The 21,967-nt window shown below is 41.2% G+C and overlaps 1 protein-coding gene across 1 annotated transcript in view; it reads right to left on the reverse strand.

The window, feature by feature from the left end:
- The window catches only part of abcc8 (ATP-binding cassette, sub-family C (CFTR/MRP), member 8), a 55,994-nt gene that overhangs the window by 7,780 nt on the left and 26,247 nt on the right, over positions 1–21,967 (reverse strand). Inside the window, exons 18-32 of the mRNA XM_058646351.1 lie at positions 16,873–16,905; positions 16,205–16,243; positions 15,492–15,590; positions 12,470–12,554; positions 12,093–12,173; positions 10,801–10,938; positions 10,416–10,541; positions 9,939–10,036; positions 8,919–8,983; positions 7,819–8,066; positions 4,625–4,791; positions 2,366–2,593; positions 1,944–2,036; positions 1,199–1,301; positions 721–834 (exon numbers count right to left, since the gene is read on the reverse strand). Of these exons, the coding sequence (XP_058502334.1) occupies positions 721–834; positions 1,199–1,301; positions 1,944–2,036; positions 2,366–2,593; positions 4,625–4,791; positions 7,819–8,066; positions 8,919–8,983; positions 9,939–10,036; positions 10,416–10,541; positions 10,801–10,938; positions 12,093–12,173; positions 12,470–12,554; positions 15,492–15,590; positions 16,205–16,243; positions 16,873–16,905 (1,717 nt within the window). The remainder of the gene's footprint in view (positions 1–720; positions 835–1,198; positions 1,302–1,943; positions 2,037–2,365; positions 2,594–4,624; positions 4,792–7,818; positions 8,067–8,918; positions 8,984–9,938; positions 10,037–10,415; positions 10,542–10,800; positions 10,939–12,092; positions 12,174–12,469; positions 12,555–15,491; positions 15,591–16,204; positions 16,244–16,872; positions 16,906–21,967) is intronic.

Consider the following 21,967-nt stretch of genomic DNA (forward strand, 5'->3'; position numbering starts at 1 on the left):
TCTGTCTGTTTTTGTTATGTACAGATTCCTTTTGCATCATAAATGTGTTTTTTTTTGTTGTGAACTATATATCAAAACAAACACTTCTACTTTGAAGTGTTGTGCAATAGCATTCTAAATATTTTGAATTGCAACATCATGATGGATTATTAAAATATAAGTGTATTTTTAAGTGTAATCACTAGACAGTTCATTTTTCCCGAAATGATGGACTTTTTTCACTTCTGACCAGACTAGAAGTTCACTGGCCCCCAGGTCATTTTGAGTTTGGGGCCCCTGCTTTAAGCAGATGGGCTACGGCAGCAGAAAACCACACCTGGTGCCACTTCTGCCACTTATTTAGGTAGGTCAGTGGTAGAGCAAGTTGTCTTTCAACTTGACGGTTGTGGGTTTGATTCCTGGCTCTGCTAGTCTACATGCTGATGTGTCCTTGGGCAATACACTTATTAGATTGCTTTGCTGGCAAAACTCTAGTGTTAGGAAAACCATACATACAAACACTTTTAATGCATGTATTTAGCAAGGTCCATCATTTCCTTAATCCAGATAATCTAATCTAATAATTAAATAATTTCCTCCCTGAGACAGAGGACATCCACAAAGAATTCCATCAAAAACTGCCCTTTACTGTTTGAGTTATGCTGCTCAACAACAGACAAATGTGGCTTAAAACAAGGAGGTAACAACAATAAAACACACAGCGCAGACACACAGTCTCACCATGAGTGCGTACGTCAGTCCCAGACCGACCAGACCAGTGGACAGATGGTTATAGAGAGAGTTAGTGATGGAGGCTACAGCTGCCACCAGCACCACACAGGCTCCTATATACTCCTGCACAGAGAGACACAGCAGCACTGTCACAGCTGGAAGAGAATGCATCATTGAAATAAAAAAAAAGACATCTAAACATTTATTGTCAACACACACGGCAACGAAGAACAAGTCCACAAAAAGTGCCGTGTCATGTTTCCCATTTGTGCATGTTGATCCTTTAAGATCTCAACATGTTTCTCCTCTGCTGGGAAATGTGACAATAAATGTTTATCTCAGGATGCAAAATTCACTTTTCCTGTGTCCCAACAGAGGGAGCAGTTAACCAGCAACATCAGCATAAACGTGAAGCAGCTGCTGTGTGACAAACAGCAAACAAGACTGATGTGGATATTAAGGATGTGAGCAGCAAATGGGTCATTACCATGCGGACCTCCAGCCAACGATTAGCTGCCGTGAGGAAGAGAGAGGCGATGTTGTTGGCGTCGGTGAACTGCAGTAACCTATGTCTGAACCTGGGCTCGTACCTGCCACAGAAAGCATTGTTTCATCATGTCACAGACAAATTCACTTCCCATTCTCCATTCTGACGGACTCTGACTCAACATGAGCCAATTAAAAAGAACGCTGATTGAGGGATTAACAGAGCATGACGTTATTGTTTCGTGGTCAAGGATTAGATTAATCTTCAAATTATAGATATAAATAATTGAGATAAATATCAATAACTGATTGTAATGTCAATCCATTACACTCTCACGGGAGATAAAAGCTACCGTTTCACTGTAGCCTCATGTTTATCACTCTGGGGAACTATGAAGGCAGATGAATGTGGGGCTTCTTTGTCAATTACGGGAAAATAAAGGTCCTGGGTGTAACATGAAACTGTATTTCCTACCCATGAGTATGTTTGTAAAGGTGTATACCCTCTTTACAATAAAAAAAAAATGTTTTACAGCCTTAGAATAAGCCTTTTATATGGACTCCAGTCAAGAACATGGAATAAATGAAGATCTTGTTGCGGACAGGGTTTTAAAAGAATACTCAAACTCACAAATGTTTGACATACAATCATCTGAAATAACAATAGTTACAAGGCTACTAGTCTCTAGGAACATTAAACATCCACAGGAAGAGAGTTAGTTAGTCTACAGTTAGTTAGGAATTACCTGAGGGCCCTTATAGTGGGGAGACCTTCCACTGTCTCTGAGAAGTGGGACAGTAGTGGGAGTTGGGTGCTGTCCTCCAGCTGCTGCAGATCCCTGGCCAGAGGTTAGAAGACACAGCAGACAGAGGTCATAAGGTCAGAGAGCGGGTTGAGGACATCAAGACTATCTCTAGGTTGGGTTGCGCACAAGACACATAATGGATAACTCCTGTAAGCTCAACAGCACAATAGTAAATGGATTTTCATGTGTAATTATATTATATATGTATATGTATATATTGTAGGTTATAAACCTCTGCCATACTTGAAATGTTGTTATTAGTGTGATTTTTGTAACTGTATAGCGTGTAAACTTCTTTGGTTCTTCACAGTGACACACAGCTGCGGGGTCCTCAGATCTGTCCTTCAGTCGGTCAGACTCACCTCGAGGCCACTCTGAAGTATTTTTGGATGAAGTAGCAGGTGACGGCCAGTGGCAGGAGGGCGAAGAGGAAGACGGGGGTCACGTATGAGATGACGCCGAGGGCGGACACGCACAGCAGCGTGGAGCGGGAGAGACATTCCAGCGTGGACGGGATGTGCTGATCGATCGTGTTTGTGTCGGTGGAAAACCTGTTGAGGATGCTGCCGAGTGGAGTCGTCTCAAACAGCCTGGAGGGATGAAGACAGCAGCTTTTTGTTACAATGTTTTTTTTGTTTCTGTTTTCTACATACTAGTATTATCAAAATGAGACAAGTGTACTCATTTGTGTTTTTATAAGAGTTAGAGCTAGAGTCTGTAAACCTTTTAATGCTATTTGTTAAAACACTTTGCCATTGGTGTCAAAGGGTTGAAAGGGTTAAAATCCTCAAAGTGATTGAATGTTTAAACTGTGGAGCAGGGCTGAAGTTGTTTAAGAGATTTATGCAGAAAAAATATGTATCTGAAAGGTTTTTGTAACAGTTTTTGGAAGTGGACATTTTTTTCCGTATTGTATTGATCTATTAGAAAAATTATGATTTGAATTGCAAAATTTGTCGAGAGAGTCTTTTTTTTTTTTTACAAAACAATGTGCCATATGCAATAGCACAACCAAAATTATGGCTGGATCAAGAGGAAAAATTTGCCCAAATGGACAAAAATGTCCATAATGAAGCCTGAGGGTAACTGCACAGGTCAGCAGGTCAAATAATTGGTCATGTTTACTGCAAATTAATGTGTTTATTGATGTTTATCGGGACATAGAGAAGATTTTTTAACAAATTAGATAAAGAAGTGATTTAGAAGCAATCTACAGAGTGTAAATTCAAATCTTTGGATCTCCCATAGTGATACTATGACCAAACATGTTTGAATTATTACTTGAATCACTTTCTCTAATGTGTTCTCCCCGTGTGTGCGTGGGTTCTCTCCGGGTTCTCCGGCTTCCTCCCACAGTCCAAAAACATGCAATGTGGGGTTAGGTAAATTGAACACTCTAAATTGACCATAGGAGCGAGTGTGAGAGCGAATGGTTGTTTGTCTCTATCTGTGTGGCCCTGCGATGGACTGGCGAACTGTCCAGGGTGTACCCCGCCTATCGCCCGATGTAGCTGAGATTGGCACGGCACCCCCCGCGACCCTCTGGTTGAGGATAAAGCGGTAGATGATGACTGACTTTCTCTAATGTTTCACCAGGAAGAATCATCACGCATAAGCATTTTAAGGTAAATGCATCTAACAGGAATAATGACATCACTTATAATACATTTTTTTATGATTATTTCACCAAGTTATATTCTTGAAATGGCTGTAGATGACAAATCATTTGCATCTATGTTTCAGTGTTTTCCCACAATGGGAGTCTAATATTGAATCTTAATTAATTCTACTCTGACATGTTGTGCACCTGGTTTAAACAGTTTAAATTCTTTCATCTGAAACATATATGTTTATTCAGCTGGGTTTGAGACTATATATACAGTAGATGCAGGAGTGTCCACTGTGACTGACTCTGGCTCAGCATGAAGCAGTTAGAGAGAAAGCTGGTTCTGGGAATAAGGGAGCACACAGCACAGTGTTTTGTTTTTGTAAACAATTAAGCTTAATGACCTGTTCTTCACATTATTATTAGATTTGAATGATTTGATTTCCTGACACATTACATTACATTACATTACATGTCATTTAGCAGACGCTTTTATCCAAAGCGACTTACAATGGAATCAAGTACAATTTTAGCCAGGGGTGGAATCGAACTTGCGACCATGATGTCTTTCGTACACAAGGTAGGGTCTTAACCACTGAGCCACTCCACCCTGCATGAGGAGAGGGATTAATCTGCTCTGCTACTGTGCAGTCAATCTGTGCTGGTACACACATCAATTCTGAAACACATACTGCATATGTATATATATATATATATATATATTCATATGTTTATTCAGCTGTGTATGTGAGTGTATATACTGTATGCAGCACATGAAAGAGTGCTGTGTGCACAGGGGATCTTTGCCTAAGTGGTGTCTCCTGGGTTTTGTGTTAGGAAAGCAGATGGTGTCCTGAGTAATGGGGCGAAAACAGACGCTTTTAAAGGTTTAACTGATCAGTTTTAGCACAAACACACATGTGAGTGCACATACTGGACACGTCTAATTGTCCTTTTCGCCCGTCGTGACGCAGAGCTGCAGCACACGCACACACACACAGAGTGGATCGTGTACCTCATGGGGGCCACTATGATCTTGTTGAGCAGGTTGTGGTGGAGCTCCTTGGCCACTTTGACTCCTGTCCACTCCACAGCCACAGAGGTGGCGAGACACAGTATGATGCCCAGGCAGCAGAGGACACTGAAGACGGACAGATACCACGAGTGAATGAAACCACAGCCCTGCAAGATAAGAAGGGAGAAGAGAGAGAGGATTATTAAGGACCCGATTGCAGTGGTGACTGCTGTCTCTCACACTGCTTGCACTATAATTATAAGCATAATTCCACTCCAAGGCTGGTTAAAAATGAGCTGTCTTCTTTGACAAAAGCCAGTGGAGCTTTCACACAGTTTCCTGTCAACATTTAATTTGAGCTGTTTGCTTCTGCCCCGAGCTGCAGCGTGTTCTCACTTCACATCCTGCTTTATTTTCCTTCTATTGATTCCACATCAAGCTTTTTTTCTGTTATTCAAAGTGTCAGCTCAGGTGTTTTTTGAAGAGTGGTTGTATGTATGAAGGTACTGACTTCACTGAAAACATGAACAAAACGGATTTTTAGCCATTTCAGGAAAGGCTAACTGAAAACTCACATTTGTAAACAGCTCACTCAGTGTTTTTAGGGAGGGGACACGGCAGCTGCTGGCTTACTGCGGCCTCATTTGGCAAGTTTGTGTCACTTAGTCCATCGTGTCCACGAGTCCAGAGAGAAAACCAACAACTTTACATTATAGCACACATGAGTTGTTGATCCACTGCTGCCTTATCAATAAAGTCAAATGATTTGGGCAAAATCTATTATCCTTCAGGGGCTCCAGTGAAACAAAGGCACCATTACAGAAAGTTAGGTAACACTTTACATTAGGGAACACATATTCACCATTAACTAGGTGCTTACTAACATGCATATAAGTGGCATACCAGACCTTTATTAGTAATTATTAAGCACGTATTAACACCTTTATCAGGAAAAATCTTAATTCATGTCGTAATAGAGGTAGAATAAGGTTAATAATTACTAATAAAGGGCAAGTGTGCTGTTTATGTATGTTAGTGAGCACCTAGTTAATAGTGAATATGTGTTCCCTAATCTAAAGTGTTACCGAAAGTTACAGTGGCAAGTGACAAGTGTTTACTTTCTTACATATTTATTTATTTCAATAACCATACGCACATGCAGATGTTTTCAAGGTTTGCACAAGTTTCTATCGCTGTCTCCAAGGAATTACAAATTAAGTGCAAAATTTAATTGAGAATTGATGCCATGGGCCACATAAAAATGAAATATAATACAATTTATACAATATACAATTTAAAAAAAGAAATGAATAAAATATGTCTTTCAGAAGGGGCGCATCTACCAGGTCCGAGGGGAAAAGAGCTGCACCTGGGGTCTACCTGTGCACATGCATGGATTTTAATGTGGGAGAGTGAGTGTTTTAAGTAACGCAAACTTCAGTTTACAGTCAGGATTATTCAAAGTCACCTTCACACCTAACACAAACACAGTGGGAGGCGAAGGAGGTGTCAGGAGTGTGGAGCAGTGAGTGCAGCATTATACACAGAATAAATAACAACAACAACATTATTCTGAATATTTAAAATGATGAATAAGGTGGGTTGTGGGCATGAAAGAGTAAAAAAAAAGAAAAGAGGACTGTTAATGATATCTTTGTGTTTGTGTTGCTAAAACTATAACTACATTATGTATCTAAATGTATATCAGTGGTATCACATCACAGCAATCCCCACTGGATTTATCTAGAATTTCCACTTGGGTAATCCTCTCATGGTTCTATTATTTCCACTGCGTAGACAAACAGAATAATACATTAAGTGCCTTTAGAGTGAAGTGAATATTCAAACATATGCCTGTGCCATCACAGAACGTCATATGAAATGGCAGCAATATAGTGTTTAACAGCAGATCATAACTTCCACATCCCCCAAGTGGATAAGTCCACAGCAAAGCGAAAGATAAGATAAACCTGGTAAAGAAACGATGAAGCTCAGCCGCACGAGATGAGATTCGAGCGACAATCTGTGAGCACTTAACTGTTCATTGACAAAGGAAGGAGAGCCAACCTCTGTTAGTGGTGACAAGAGGACACGGTGCACTTTATAACGGCTGCTCTCATCCTCAGCCGACTCTGTCTTTAGCCTCCGCGTGATGGTGTGAAATGTGACCTGGCATTTTGGTTTCCAGCATGGAGACATGCTCATACTCACACAAGCACAACATAACACACATAAACACACACACACGTACAAATATAACAGAGCTGCTTCACTGGAACACGATCAGGTGCCGACAGCTGGTGTGACCTCAATGCTAACCACGCCGCTCAGTATTTAAAGTATATTGATTTTTTGAGCATGTGTGTATGTTTGTATGCGTGTGTTTTTCAGAGTCTCTGCTTTCTGTGTAGTGTGTTTTCAGTGTAATTGAGTGTGAGCGAAAGCCAGATAGAGACTGTACTGAGGAGGAGGAGGAGGAGGACAAAGGAGCTTTGTTTGTGGAGCGTGGGAGGAAGAGCCACATGGCTCCAGCTGAACCAACAGGTGCTCTTAAGTGAGTCAAGTAAGAAGATACAATAACCCTGATAAAGACCTAGGGTAGATGGATTTGGGTCATTTTGTATGCATTATTTTCAAAATAAAAGCATACTATAAGATAAGGACGGAGCTTGTTCACATTACTTGGCTGAAGCGACTTAAGATATCTGATTTTTTCGGGGCTGTGTGGACACAGAAGTCCAATAATTGATTTCAAAGATCAGATATCAGATCAATACACGGCCATGCAACATGAGTGAGAACAGTCATATCAGAATCCAATCCGCTTTTTGCGTACATGCATGTCTAACGCTTAGGGAGCATGTTTGTAGCTTATCCAAATCCTCACGGCCACACTCTAATTATGGTCTACTTAATATTCCTCCTTAATTAACATAAGCTACACCACCGAACCTGATAGCAAGGCAGCAAAAGTACCACACGGGACCAAAATTGGAGGCAAAATGGACCAAAAGTGTCAAAACTGATTTGAGAGGCAGAAATAAACAGGTACTTGTTCTGTGCATTTGTCCATGTCATGAACACGGTGCGGCCTGATGGAGCTCCTACTCCAATTACTGGGTAACATGTGTCACAATTTCAACAGAGGGCAGTGACTGCAACTGGATGATTTGTTTACAAGCCTAGATTCTCACCTGAACTATGGTACAGTTGCGATTAGTGGCTTCTATTTTGGCTGTGATGACGTGCGATGTCCAGTGTGCCAGCCAGTAGTCGATGGCGACCATGAGGGAGTGTTTGAGGAGCTGTGATAGGAGGAGCAGGGCGAGCAGGAGGACTCCGGCAGAGGACAGGTATGTGCCACAGGAGCGCCAGGGGATGGTAGCTCGCTGACGCATCGCCTGCGACAGGTTGTCATCGTCTTCACTCTCAATGGATTCCTCTGGGATCATGACAGAGATGAGTTACAATGTGAATGTGACATTAGATAAGGTCAAAATATGAATCTTTTTGGGAAGAAATGGCCACATTTCACATTTGGACTCTGCTCTAACCACTCCTTTTTCTTACCTTATGTCAAATACTTTATTTCTGTATTTAACTGTCCTTTCTTCTGCTCTGTCTCACTGCACTTTTGATCTTGACATTTCTGAAGTTCTCCTTCCTGCTCTCCTTGGCAGAAATCTCATTATGTCTTTCCTTCCTAGACCTATTGCCAATTTGTCTGTCTCATGTCTGTCTGAAGAACCGCTGCAGATACAGAGCAGAATAAACAACAGAGAAGGAGGTTCATGGGAGAGGAGGATGCATGGAGAAAGAAGGCTACAGTATCTATACTAAACAAGACCAAGAAGATGCTCGCTCCCATGAATGGTGTGCTTTTTTTTTTCTCCAGGGACAATAGAGCAGTCACGACACACTGATTGAGGGTGAGGAGCAAATGCTAACTACCTCCTGCCTCCTCCCAACCCCTGATGTAATCACATGTAGCAAGCTTTGGAGCATGAGGCTGCATGAAGAAGACTGGAAGGCTCAGACAAGATAGGCAACGGAAGAAAAGAAATAAAAAAGAACTAAATGACTGGCAGGGCTAAACAGACGACTGCTAGCATCATACACAGTCATGCTTAAAATGTTCAGGAGCAGGTGAAAGAAAGAAAAAACAAAGACCAAGTGGACGATGAGACTCTAAGATGGCAGAAGAAGCTCACATAGCTGCAGTTTGCGAAGAGCATCACAATGATGCTCTTTTTTTTTTTTTGGTCTTTTTTCAAGCCATGCTCTCTGGTCACACCTGCTCGATCGAGTGTGAAGGCAGCACCTGCTGGAGCCATCGCACAAGTCCACCCCGGGGTGCCATCAGCACACGGGAGACAACACAGAACACAGATAAATAACAGCCACTGCACCTTAGCACCTTCCACTGCAGTCGCACATTCAACAGCAGAGATACACACACAAACGCACACACGCACATAAGGATCACATTCAGTGTTTAACCACAGCAGGAGCCTGATGGGGAGAAGGTCATGGCACACGGAAGCTGCTGAAGAAGTCAAAAGAGAAACTAGGACACCGGACCCAGAGAGAACAACAAGGTCTGGAGGATTAAACACACTGACTCTGCAATGCTCGTACTCTAGCCCACGCAAACAGAAGGATAAGGCATTTAGAGTCAACTGCAGGCACTGTTGAAAAAGGTGTGAACATTTAAATAAAATGATGAGATTAAAGCTGCAGTGCGCAACTTTACAGGGTTTGGTTTAAATTGTTGTTATGATTCTATTTGTTTGGTCTTCATGAACAGAAACAATGCAATATTTGAATTCTGCATCCTTCATCTCGCTCTGTCAATCAAAAGTATCAGACCTGACTGAGGGAGAGTTAGTGTTTATGCAGCTGCAGCACAGGTAGGCGGAGGAAAGAAGAGTTTAATGTCAAACTGCTGCGACTGGCCATGTTTGGCCAAGTAAAGAAGTAGATTTAACTTCTGGAACTTTTTATGGGCACTTCTTTGTGTTTATTGTCCTAAATTGACTTTTTTACAGCGTTTACTCGCACAATGGTGCTGTTGACTCCATCGACTTAATCCGCATTGTATGAAGGCATCCAAAGAGTTACATACTACAGCTTTAAGCTCTAACGTAGTAGGTGCTGCTCCTCAGCAAACAGAAACCACAGGATCATTAAAAGCTCTGTCATTACCATTAAACACACATAAACATTATCATCAGGCTGGAATCAGTAATGACTGCCCTTAGTATGTAATAATGCAGCTATTAACTGTTGTCATAGCAGTGTCTGTGACCCTTCACCTTCATCATCGTCTTCAGTCCTGACGGCCTCTCTGGAGTACATAGCCCTCCGCAGATTGTTCCTCTCCAGATCTGTCACACTCGCTGCCACCGTCTCCTGGAGGAGATTAGAGAGTACAACCATGTAGGTCACACTGGAACATTCATTCCAGGGAAGGAAATCAGAGGTTTTGGCACAAAATGCCCTTGAAATATCCGAGGCAAGGACTAAACTTGAGTTTAAAATGTCCAGCTCAGCAGCCTTAGCACACGAAACTCACAACTCCAATCTTACAAAGGTAATGTAAGATTACAGACTGAATAAATGTTAGAGATCATAGGAAATATTTCCTACAAGGGATTATTGAATAGCACTTTAAGAAATACATTTTCTTATAAGATTGATCAAATATTGGTGTGTCATTCAACACAACGTGGTATATAATAACTTTATAGGTCTTAGGGTTCAAACTGAACCTGGGTCCCTTTCATTTTACCTTCTCAAACTCCCGGTCCTCTCTGTGCATCAGGGTTTTCCACTGCTCGAAGAGTTCTGCCTCAGTGTTCTGGATGTCCTTCAGCGTCCCTTCAGTCTGGATTGTGCCATCTTTCATGGCAATTATCTGATGAGAAACACACACACATGTAGAGGAATTAACATGAGACACATGAAAATGAATCTTTCTGTGCTCTGTGATCTCTCTGAGATAAACCGTATGTGAAGTAATGAAGTGTTTGCATCATGAATAATGTAACGGCACCACTAAAGGATTCTTATCCGCTACTGTGACTGATAAGGAGTGAAATGGCACGGCTGGTAAAGATAATGACAGGAAATATCTCTTTTAAAAACCTTGAGCCTTGTTGACACCTTGTTCTTACCCAGTCTGCATGTGGTAGATACTGAAGTTTGTGTGTAACCAACACCACCGTCCTCTTCTCCTCCCTCAGGAACTTCAAGATACCGTCCTGCATCAGGTGGTCACTCAGGTGGATGTCTAAGGCAGAGAATGGGTCATCCTGAAAAACATTTATCACCTGACTTAGATAAATGCAAGGAGAAGAGACAAGACAGCACAAAAAACTGATAAGCCCTGAAAACCTCATTTTTATCAAAACATGTCGATCTAATGCAACAGGAGCAGTTTAACAACGTGCACACAAGTCCCTTCTGGACAAATCTAAAAGCGAAGTGATAAATTCTACATTTCAAGAGGATCACAACAAGTGGAATTCTTAAATCATTCATTATTATGATTATAAAAAGATAATATACAAAGTCAGTCAGTCCTGTTACCAATCATGTTAAGAAAAAAAATATAGATTATAATTAGGGCTGTCAATAGATTAAAAAAAATAAATAAATAAATAAACAATACCACATTTTGAAATATGTTTATCTAGATAAGTTTGCTTTTCTTCTAATGACTAAATGAATGAGTAATAAGACATTGTACATCGTGTACATTTCAGACACTAATTGTATCTTTCCTTTTAAACACAGAACTACACATAGAACTATGTGATTTTAAAGAGACTCAGGTCTATCGAGTGCCAACCAGCAAATACTGATCAATGGCTGCCATCCTGTGTGCAACAACAACATGTGTTAACATCACAACAACAAAAAAAATCCACCTGAGAATGTCCTTAGAAATTCAGACAGAGAGAGAGAGAGAGGGCACAGTCAGCCACGCAGGGTAGGTGTCCAAATGGAAGTCGCCGGGCAGCTGCCAGCATATTACGGACACTATCCGTGCCTCGAGTGGTTTAGTTTGCCATTTACTTTCCACTCGTTGGCGATGTCGAGGAATTCCTCTACAAAGGTCTGAGCAATAAGTCGCGCGTCTGTTTTTTTTGACTTGAGTGTCACAACTTCCACACCCAGGTAACTTTAGTTATATCGATGGTTCCGTCCCTCAGCTTCTTAAAATGAAACCTTCCGCTCAACAATCCCTCACCTCTCATTTTCAGCTACTATCTCAGTCTCTCATATCTGACTGACTGCAGGCAAGTGACTGTTTCGCGTGGATAATTTCCAGCTTTCATGTCGGAGGTAAACAAACTTGCGCCAACTGTGTTAAATTATTTTATCGCATTAATCTCGGCTGTATTAACCGCAGCGGTTAACGCGTTAACTTTGACAACCCTGATTATAATGCATGAAGACTCACCAGAAAGACGACGTTGGTCTGCTGGTACAAGGCTCTGGCCACGCTGATCCGTTGTTTCTGTCCACCGGACAGAATGATGCCCTGCACCAGAGGCAAACATTTACACGCTATTTCACAACAAACGATTACATCCCCAAATGCAAGTGCCCCAAGGGTGACAAAGGAGATTGTGTTTACTTCCTGCATTACTAGTGCATGAGGAAATCCAACATGGCATGAACAAGGTCAGACCAACTCCCTACACACAAACATGAAATCTTTGCTGCATAGCAACAATATGACAAATGATCCCACAACACACAGAAGAGCTATACAGTATCCAGGTATGGAGGATAAAGACCATAGAGGAATGTGTAAAGTTTTACTGTGACACCGACCCGCTCTCCGATCTCTGTCTGGTCTCCCTGTGGAAGGATGTCAATGTCAGCCTGAAGAGAACAGGCCTCGATGACGGCTTTGTATCTGACAGACACAAACACAAACAGAATAGTGATGAGGACGGCGCACAGCTGCTACGAAAAGCCAGGTGGAAACTATGACTCTGCTTATTTTATTTTGAAAGTAATTCAGCAGCGTCTGTGCTGTCAGATGAAAGATATTTTTTCCCAGACACGACAGGGAACGCGTAACTGCTGCTGTTATTCATTCATGTTCGTTTATTCGTTATGATTTAAATGGCGAGCCTGTGGCTGAATTAGCTGCATCTTCTTTTCTAAAACATCCATTTATGACAACACACACAGACTCTGATTTAGAGTCAGATTTAAGTGGGTAAAAAAGTGTGTACAATTGACATCACCCGCAAGAAAATGTGCACACTGATCGACTAATAGGATGCAGTGAGGATTGTGCTTTGTTATTTTAGCACATTTGCCATAATGAATATGCAATATGAGACATTTTTACCCTTGAGTGCATAAAATGCAGAGAGGAGAAAATGCAAATCTGTTAATTAAACACATTGCAATTTACCAAAGCTGAAGGTAATGGTGACTGCATCAACATTAAATATGTTTTGAAAGGGGGGATGTTTGCTAAGATGAGATGGAAGCACCAACAGGAGAAATAAAGTGCATTTTTTTCTCTCCCATGATGTTATTTTTTAATGACAGAGGTGAAAATGATGCACACGTCAGTATTGTCAGTCGAGACACGCACTCATCTGATTCAAACCCATCTCACATGAGCTCTTTTGATGCAAGCATTTTGATTCATTATATAACACATAAAAAAAAACCCTCTTACATTGGTATTGCTGTTTTTCTCCCTGCTTTATGTGAGGATTTTATTAATCAGGAAGTGTTTCTCTATCACTGACTGTGACGGATGGCATCCCCATCCCCGTAACTCAAAGATATGTTTATTTACCTCTTCCAACAGATAATGGGTTCAAATTTTTGCTTTATACTTGTCCAACTCTGCATCGTAGAAACATTATAACAAGCAAAACCCTCGTTTAAATCTCAATCCTGCTGCGTCTCTTTCATTTCTGTAATTATTATTAAGGCCCATTTATACTCCATTTTCATTCGCTTTATGTCCGTCCATCACAGACTTTATCTCTTTCCTTTCCTCCCTTATGCAATATTTCCTCTAGAGGGCAGTGCCGAGCACCGCTGCAGACATCATCTATTATGAAACAACCATTGAAGAGGTTATTTTATTGTGCTTGATCCGAAATAGACTGAAAAGCAAACGTATTCCGCAGCGGTGGAATGTAAGACCACTGAATTAAGGTGTTGTCTCATTAATGGGGAATGTTGGTGTTGCTGATGAGGGAGATTGATGACGAGCGGTATTTTCAATATTTCTCTTCTTGGTTGTTTTCCTGACTCTATACTGCCCCCACAACTTCTGGTGGTAGTGCTCCGTTTCGTGCGACATCTTAAGCTCCTCTGCGAAGTGCACAATGACGCACAAAATGAACCCAAAGTAAAGACTTTTGAGTAGAGTAGTATAAATGGGCCTTTAGTTGAGCACGCTTAACTAGCATGCAATCTGTTATGTTGCACGTACAATTTAGTACTTCTCAGTCTTTAAATCATGTTGACACCGCAGTACAAATGTATGTCACACTCCGTTTGACAGCCCTGTAACTGCCTTGAGAGTTGTGAGCCAATGATAGAGAGTCTTGACCCAGAAAACATCATATTGGCCTGTTTTTTTAATCATCTGGATAATTCATTGGATTTCTAGACTTGGTCCAGATCCTGCCTTGCATAGAGTTTCTATGAAAGCATTCATTAATAGGTTGTGCTCCCACCCTTTGAAACAACAACAAAAAATAAAATAAATAAAAATAAAAATCAATGTCACATTAAAGCTGAATTGTATATGTAGGAGCCAGTTTGATGACAGTGATAGTGACAATTCACAATATTGAAGCTAAGGATGCACAGGCACATGCAACCTGAGACATGAAGGTGAGCTTTCACTGAAAACATGGTCGCCAGTTAGAGCACAAGGAAAAAACAGTTATAAACCACTTAAGTGAAGTTTAACCTAACAAAATCACACACGTCTACACTGCAAAAACCCTGAACCATCACTTGCACTAACAGAGAATTAGCTACCATGACAATTATCTTACTGTCTGTAGTTACTGTGATACTTTGAGCTAAAAGTAACCTGATGTGAATGTCTAAAATACAAATTTAGATTCATGCTTCAACTCTAAATCTTTTGACATATCTTTGTGTGACGTGCACCTGAATCTGGACATGATGCATAATCCTGCAATAAACACAGCAGGTAACACAGGGCCTGGACAACACGAAATGTTTTAGAAAGGCCTGAAAATATCTGAGTAATGAGCAGGCAGCGGGATGGGAAGAATAGACAGGGAGAGGTAGATGAATAAAGAGATGGACAGATGAAGGGCAGACGTAAGGACGGTTGCCCAAGGAAAGCAAACATTTCTGTTTTATAGAACATCTCCAGAGTAACAGAGCACAGTGGTGCATGGGTTTTACAAAAACAGTCCATTAGACCCACAGAAAGCATATCAAATGCAACTGATCTTTCAAGACATTGTGTTGAGCATAAAAAATGTGTGCGTGTGTGTGTGTGTGTGTGTGTGTGTGTGTGTGTATGAGTGTTACTGCAGGAGTAAGTGAAAAGAGAGAGAGAAAAAAAAGAGAAACAGATCTATTCAGCTTTTGTCAACACAGGTGTCACTGTGTAAACTGTTTTTCTGTTTCCCAGACTTAATCAGGCAACATGACATTTCATTTATCACAGCAGCCTCAGGGAGCAGGAAGTTTACTGGCTTTATTTGGCCTTAACAACTTGTAGTACAATAAATCCCACTGTCTTATCAACCTGATCGCTGAGCAAAGCTCTGCAGAGTTTTTAAACTCCACGGATTCAACCGTAACACCTTTTTTTCTTAGCTCTTACCTTGGTTTTATCATGGGCATCTCAAACGTGATGTTCTCCTCAACAGTGGCGTTTAACAGCCAGGGCTTCTGGGAAGCATAGGCGACAGGACCTCTCTTCCTACAGGAGATTTAAATCACACACAAACAGGACGACCTCTTAAATTGGTTTCTTAATGAATCTTTTGTTAACCCTTCACTGGGCAAAGAACTATTTGGTATGAAATCAGTCACAATCAATCGATGTGTTGGAGCAGGGAAACATCTAAAACATCCAGGACAGGGGTCCCCAAGGACCAGGATTAAGAAACACTGTTCTAAAATGTTCTAAAATAATGTTCCTTTCACTTTATTTTTGTTTTTCTTGATTTTCTACTATTTACTCGAATAATCAAATCCTCCAAATTTTTAATTTCCAAGCACTTCAATGAGTGCCCTGTAAAGGGTTAACACATGGTTTAAGGTCATAAAGCTGTTTGACCCCCGACCCAAAGGGAATCCTCAACACCTGGTAATGCATGTAATGACTCCAAACCCTGTACAGAGATGAGTAAACACTGTGGTGTACTGAAGTCAATATGCTTTTAAAATGGTCAGGGGTAAATATGTGAGCAGAAGGACTTCACTGTTCTCTATTGACATCAGTGGATTTCTAGGTAATAGTCCCAATTGTTGGCTTGGCCGATAACGGTGATGCATCTCCATGGAGACGGGCCGGTGCATCGTGGCGCTCACCTGACGTCTCCATCTCCGGCTGCATCTCTTTCTGTGGGACTGCAGTGAAAATGTCAAACAACAAAACCCACATAAAAACATTAGATCAGCAAAATGACCATTATGCACCACTTATAGGTGTAATGATTAACAAAAGACACACAACACACACACACACACACACACACACCCTCATATAACCTTTCATCTGGCAATCACATATCTGCTAAACAGCTGAAACACAAACAGACCAATCGCTGACCTACAAGAACACTTTCCTCATTAGATGTGATCTTATCCTGCCTAAAAATACCCCCCCCCCCCCCCCCCCCCAAAAAAAAAAAAAAACTCAGCCCCGCCCGATTCCCTGCGATTTACTGATACGGAAATAAGCATCAGGGCTGTTTGTACATCAACATCAGGTCTGTGGCTGTCAGAATGCTAGTTGCAGTTCACACTGGTGTTGTGTAAGATACCTTACTGCATACACATTATACTGCCAACAGGGATTGTATAATGGATATTTATAGCGTCTTGCAACAGCTGTTGTCACTGTGTTCAGGAATAGTCATAAGATATGAATAGTTTTAGGGTATTTTTACTCTAAGTGTTAGAGTTTTAGATTGAGCATGGCTGACCAACTATACACTGTGTGTGTGTGTGTGTGTGTGTTTTAAAGGCGTTCTTACCTTTCATCTCTCTCAGACTCCAGGCTTGGCAGGCTGCAGAAAATAGAGACAAAACAAACTGTAAACTGAGGCTGTAAAAAAGTACAGTGGCCAGAGGAGATTTGTGAATGGTGGTAGTACTATAATTGGGAAAGGCCTTGAAACGTGCACGCACACCACAACACACATGCAACACGCACACTCTGGTTTCCATGACTTCAGAGGACATTGCATTCATTTACATTCATTTCCTGGAAACTTACTCTAATCTAAACCCTGACCACTACTGGTCTAACCCTAACTTAACCTTAACTCTACTCGGTTTAGTATCAGGTACGTCATTTTACGCCATTACTATACTATAACACCTCCGCGACGTGGGCGGGGTCGTCATAGCACAGCTGTGTGAAGCTGGATCCTCTCTTGTCAGCCACCAAACACAGGAACATCTGCACCCCGTCGACAGACCATGGTGTATTTTTGTGGACAGCAGGCATGTATGCTCGCGCTCATGATTCTCCCAGTGACGTGAGTGGCCGTCTGTTGACGTCACATAGTATCGGCTGGTACCAAAAAAGCACCAGGTACTTGGTACTAAAAAGAAAAGCAAAACGAGTAGAGTCGAGTTGATCCAGGTGCCATATGTCTGAACCTGACCTAAACCCAGCTCATGGCCAAGTGGGAAGAGAACCCAACTCATATTGCTCCTAATTCTAGGAAGGTTCCTAGTAGAGAATCTGTTAAATCCTACAAGGATTAATACAAGTACACAAAAACAACAACAAAAAAACGACATCAATGGCCTAACTCACTAGAAGACCAGCCAAATGTCCTCCTACTACAAACACGTACACACACATACTGAACTACATAACCATTACCCATGATTCCAAACATTAAAATGAATAATCATCTGATTGTCTGTCTCTGGCTTTGCACAAGCTCAGCTGAAGCGCGAGTGTATTTTTAGCTTTGGCAAGTTGACACCGGTCTCAGTTGTCCAGAGAGGATGAGCACGGAGCAAGGGATGATTTGAACAGGTTTACAGCAGCAGCTCTTAAAGAACAGCAACTTTAGCACAAATGAGCACAGCTGCCAGGAAGTGAACTGGTGACTGACATTTGAGAAGCTCTGACATACTTCACAGACACATAAGCACCGCCGTTGTGGACTGTAAAATAAGAGAACATAATAAAGACAGGAAGGGTCAGTAAATCTATTTAGGAGTTCATTAAAACTTTAGTACACAACTTTCAATATCAACTCCACATCACTCGGTGTTTTCCGTATAAGAGTGTTTGTTCTCGTTTTTTCCAGCACTGAATACCAGTGTTGTAATTAAAATAAAAACAATTAAATTAATTAAAATAAGTACAAATACTTTGTAATTTATATTTCTTACAACTTTTACTACTACTCCACTACATTTCCTAAATAAATTGTGTATTTTTACTCTAGCTATTTTTTGTTACTTGTTACTACCAAATAAAATCAGAGGAAGAAGAGTTGGTAAATGGTCATATAGCGCTTTTGTAGTCTTGATGACCATTAACAGCTGCTTTACACTACAGGTTTACCATTCACATCCATACAGCACATCTATGTGCAGCACATTCCCTTTCACATCTTTCATATCCATTCACACGCTGCCGGCACAGCCGTCAGAGTCAACGTGGGGTTAAGTGTCTTGCCCAAGGACAGATACAGACCCAAACCCACAACCTTCCAGTTGAAAGACGGCTCACTCTACCACTGAGCTACCATCACCTAATCCTTACTCCTCACTTTTTTTAATACTTTTATTTCTAAAACTTCCTCTTAAAGTACATTTTCCATTTTCTACTGCTTTATCCTCCACATGAGGGTCGCGGGACTTAACACAGTTAACAGGCTAATGACTCAAGATGATCGAAAACACACAAAAGTTTCAGAAGTGAGATCTACTGCTCAAAAACCACCAAAAAACAAACAGTTGGTAGTGATTTGATTTTACATTTTCCCCAAAGATCACATTTTGCTTTACTTATTTCTGATGTGAAAAAAGATTAGATTACAACATAAAAGACGAATATCACATTGATTTTTTCTCAGAGGGATTTACTCAAATTGTCAGCTAATCGGAGCAATTTTCCAACAGCAAATGTAGCCCTTCAGAAAACAACTTCATCAGACCTCATCACCTAAGGATTCAGCAGCTGATGACTTTCATCAGAATGAAACATCGTCAGTCAAGTAGGCAAGGTCGCATTAGAGGATAATTTAAAAGGGAGTCATACAAAAGCAGCATCTATTAGTGGTTAAACACTCAAGTCTAATCATCAAAGCCAGGCTGAGGACCCTCCCACTGTTTCTGACTGTCTGACTAAAAAGCACCATAATGATGACAGAGAGTAATGAAGCATGTGGACTGTGATGACCACGCCTGATAGTGACTGAGAATTCTTCCTTATTTGTCAGCAAACAGCTGTTTCCCCCCAAACACTGTTCTCTGCTATTGTTTCATCTTGAGATCTTGAGATCAATACCTGTGACCAAGCTACAAACTATATACAGTATCTTACTGACTCCCTTCACGAGTGCTGTGGTAAACCGCATGAACTGGCGTTGCAGTTAATTACTTCAGCAGGTGAAGTTTGGCAACCTTGCAGCTGGCTGTGATGTGAGAGACGATATGCAGCCATCACCACTTTTGACTAGATATTGACGTCAAGATACAAATAGTCTTCGAGAGAAACCCTAGACACTCTTTTCTCTGTGCCATATTTGGCAAGGTAGAGTGGAAGGGGCCAATGGGAATGTGGGTGTGAAGGATCATATGGGTGGAAATGACAGATTGTGTTGTGGTGAAATATGGTTGTCTCCTCCGATGACCTGTAAGTTAACCCACACACAGGTTTCATTTTTATATAAGTCTGATCAGATTTTGTTTGGAAGTAAATATATCTGGTTCTGTTTAAATCATTATGCTGTATTAATATTACATTGGCAGATGCACGGTGGACGAGTGGCTTGCACTGTTACCCTCAATCACAACCCATGACCGAGGGCCTTTCTGCAAGGAGTTTGCATGTTCTCCCCGTGTGTGTGTGTGTGTGTGTGTGTGGGTTTTCTACAGGTTCTCCAGTTTAGTCCAAAACATCCATCCATCCATTGTCTACCGTTTTTCTTCACAGGGGGGGTCACATTTAAAAAAAAGACTAATATTTGAAACTGAAAGTCTTGGACATCGGTGACAAACTGGAGTTCAAAATGAGACTGTTGTGTCAGTTGCTTCCAAGGGTGGTGAAGGACCTTGCGGTTTCAATTCTCAAGTAGCTGAGTAGGAAAAAATTAAATTAAAAAAAGAATGATACGATACGAACGAATGCTGATCGGGTTTAGCTCATCTAGCTCCAGTGACTTGATTACTTAAACATATTGAACGCGGTGTGTGAGCTCTGTCTGAACGGTGACATAAACACAATCAGCCGCAGCTGCCTCACCAATCACTGTCAAACCAGTGGTCACACTGCTCGTGATAATCTTCCCCTACCTTTTGCTTCACGTGTGTTTCTGTCCTCAGGTAAATGTGTCTCCAGGTTTTGGTTTTTTTCACCGTTAAAACTGTAAAAAAAAAGTAGACCCTTTGTCTCCCAGACACCACTGCTGACCCAGTCCTTGACTAAGACACAGCAAAAACAACAAACACAACAAACATTGTGGAAACATCCAGACTGACCCCTGTGTATGTGTGTCAAAATAGGAAAGTCTTCACTCTCTTAAGTAAGTCAGGAGATTTGGCACCCTGCATGGTGTTCAATCCAACTTAATATCTCAGAGGGAGTGACAGTGCGACCCTGGCAGAAAGACGACCTGTGTGAGTGTTTGTGTGTCTGCCAGGAAAAACTGTGACAATCAGACAGGCGCAGTTCAACATTGTTGACAAATTGAGAGTGATAGCTGTGCTATACTGGGTAATGGATGCGATATTCAGACGGAGGGGATTAAAACTAATGACTTGCAGAATGTGTCTGGTAAGACATGAGGGTTCAGTTACTGCTGTGCTATTTCAAGTGTGTCTCGATTAACCATCACCATTCAGCAGCAAGTCAGACCTGACTCAACCTCAGTCACAGTCAGTCAAACATGTTTGACTTTTTCTGGACGCGATTGGGTCGTGTGTGCTGATTACTGACTGATTTGCAAACACATGTTGCAGCCAATAAAAAAGAGTCATGGGACACAGGACATAGTGTCAGAAGACGAAGGCGAAAGGAAGAAGCGGGAGGATCAAAACAATGACGGCAATGAAATTGTCCCTCTAGTGAGCGTTTGATGTGTTCAGTTGGTTTGACAAATCATGTGAATCTGCGATCCCTCATCAGACGCAGTCGTTTAATGTGTGATCCCCAGTCTTTCAGTCGTCATAGAAAAAAAAAGGTTAAATGTCACAGAATGTACAGAACAAAGTAGAAACAAGGATCTGAGTCTCAGCTCAGAACCTCTCTTTTTGATCTGTGCACACAGAACAGCTCTGCAGGGACTGCCATTTTGGACCGCCATCTTTTTACAATAGACAAAACATGACGAGTTTTGATGCTAACTGAAGACAACATAGGTTCAGTAGATGTTGCTAAATTTTACACACTGTGCCTTTAAGATTATATAAATAAGGAGAACGTCACAGCTCACAAATGTGCAGCTTGATACAATAGCTTTGAGTAAATATTGTCAAGAATCTCAAACCAAAAATGTCCAGTCATTGAGTTAAAAAAATTAAAATAAACTTCAAAATGTGTGATACTTTTGAAAGGAAACCCGTTTTCTCTCTCTCAGTCTTCCTAGAAATGACTGAATGAACTAAAACATTTTTTTTAAGGTGAGGGCAAGCACAGCATGTGTAAGTGGTTTCCCAGCTTGCAGCTGCAGCTGTAGCCAGTTTGCTGGGAAGTTTCCTCATCTGCACTGAACTCATTTTGGGTCAGTGGTGCATGAAAATATCCTCACATCCTCCACACTCTACCTTGCAGCTATAAATAAATAAAAGCGACAATATCGCAGAGTAACAAATCAATTTTTGTTTTATTGCCATGGCAAGATGGTGCTGGCAGGTCATATTCAGTTATATTATATGTCA

The sequence above is a fragment of the Solea solea genome, chromosome 12 (assembly GCF_958295425.1).
Source record: "Solea solea chromosome 12, fSolSol10.1, whole genome shotgun sequence".
Lineage (NCBI taxonomy): Eukaryota > Metazoa > Chordata > Actinopteri > Pleuronectiformes > Soleidae > Solea > Solea solea.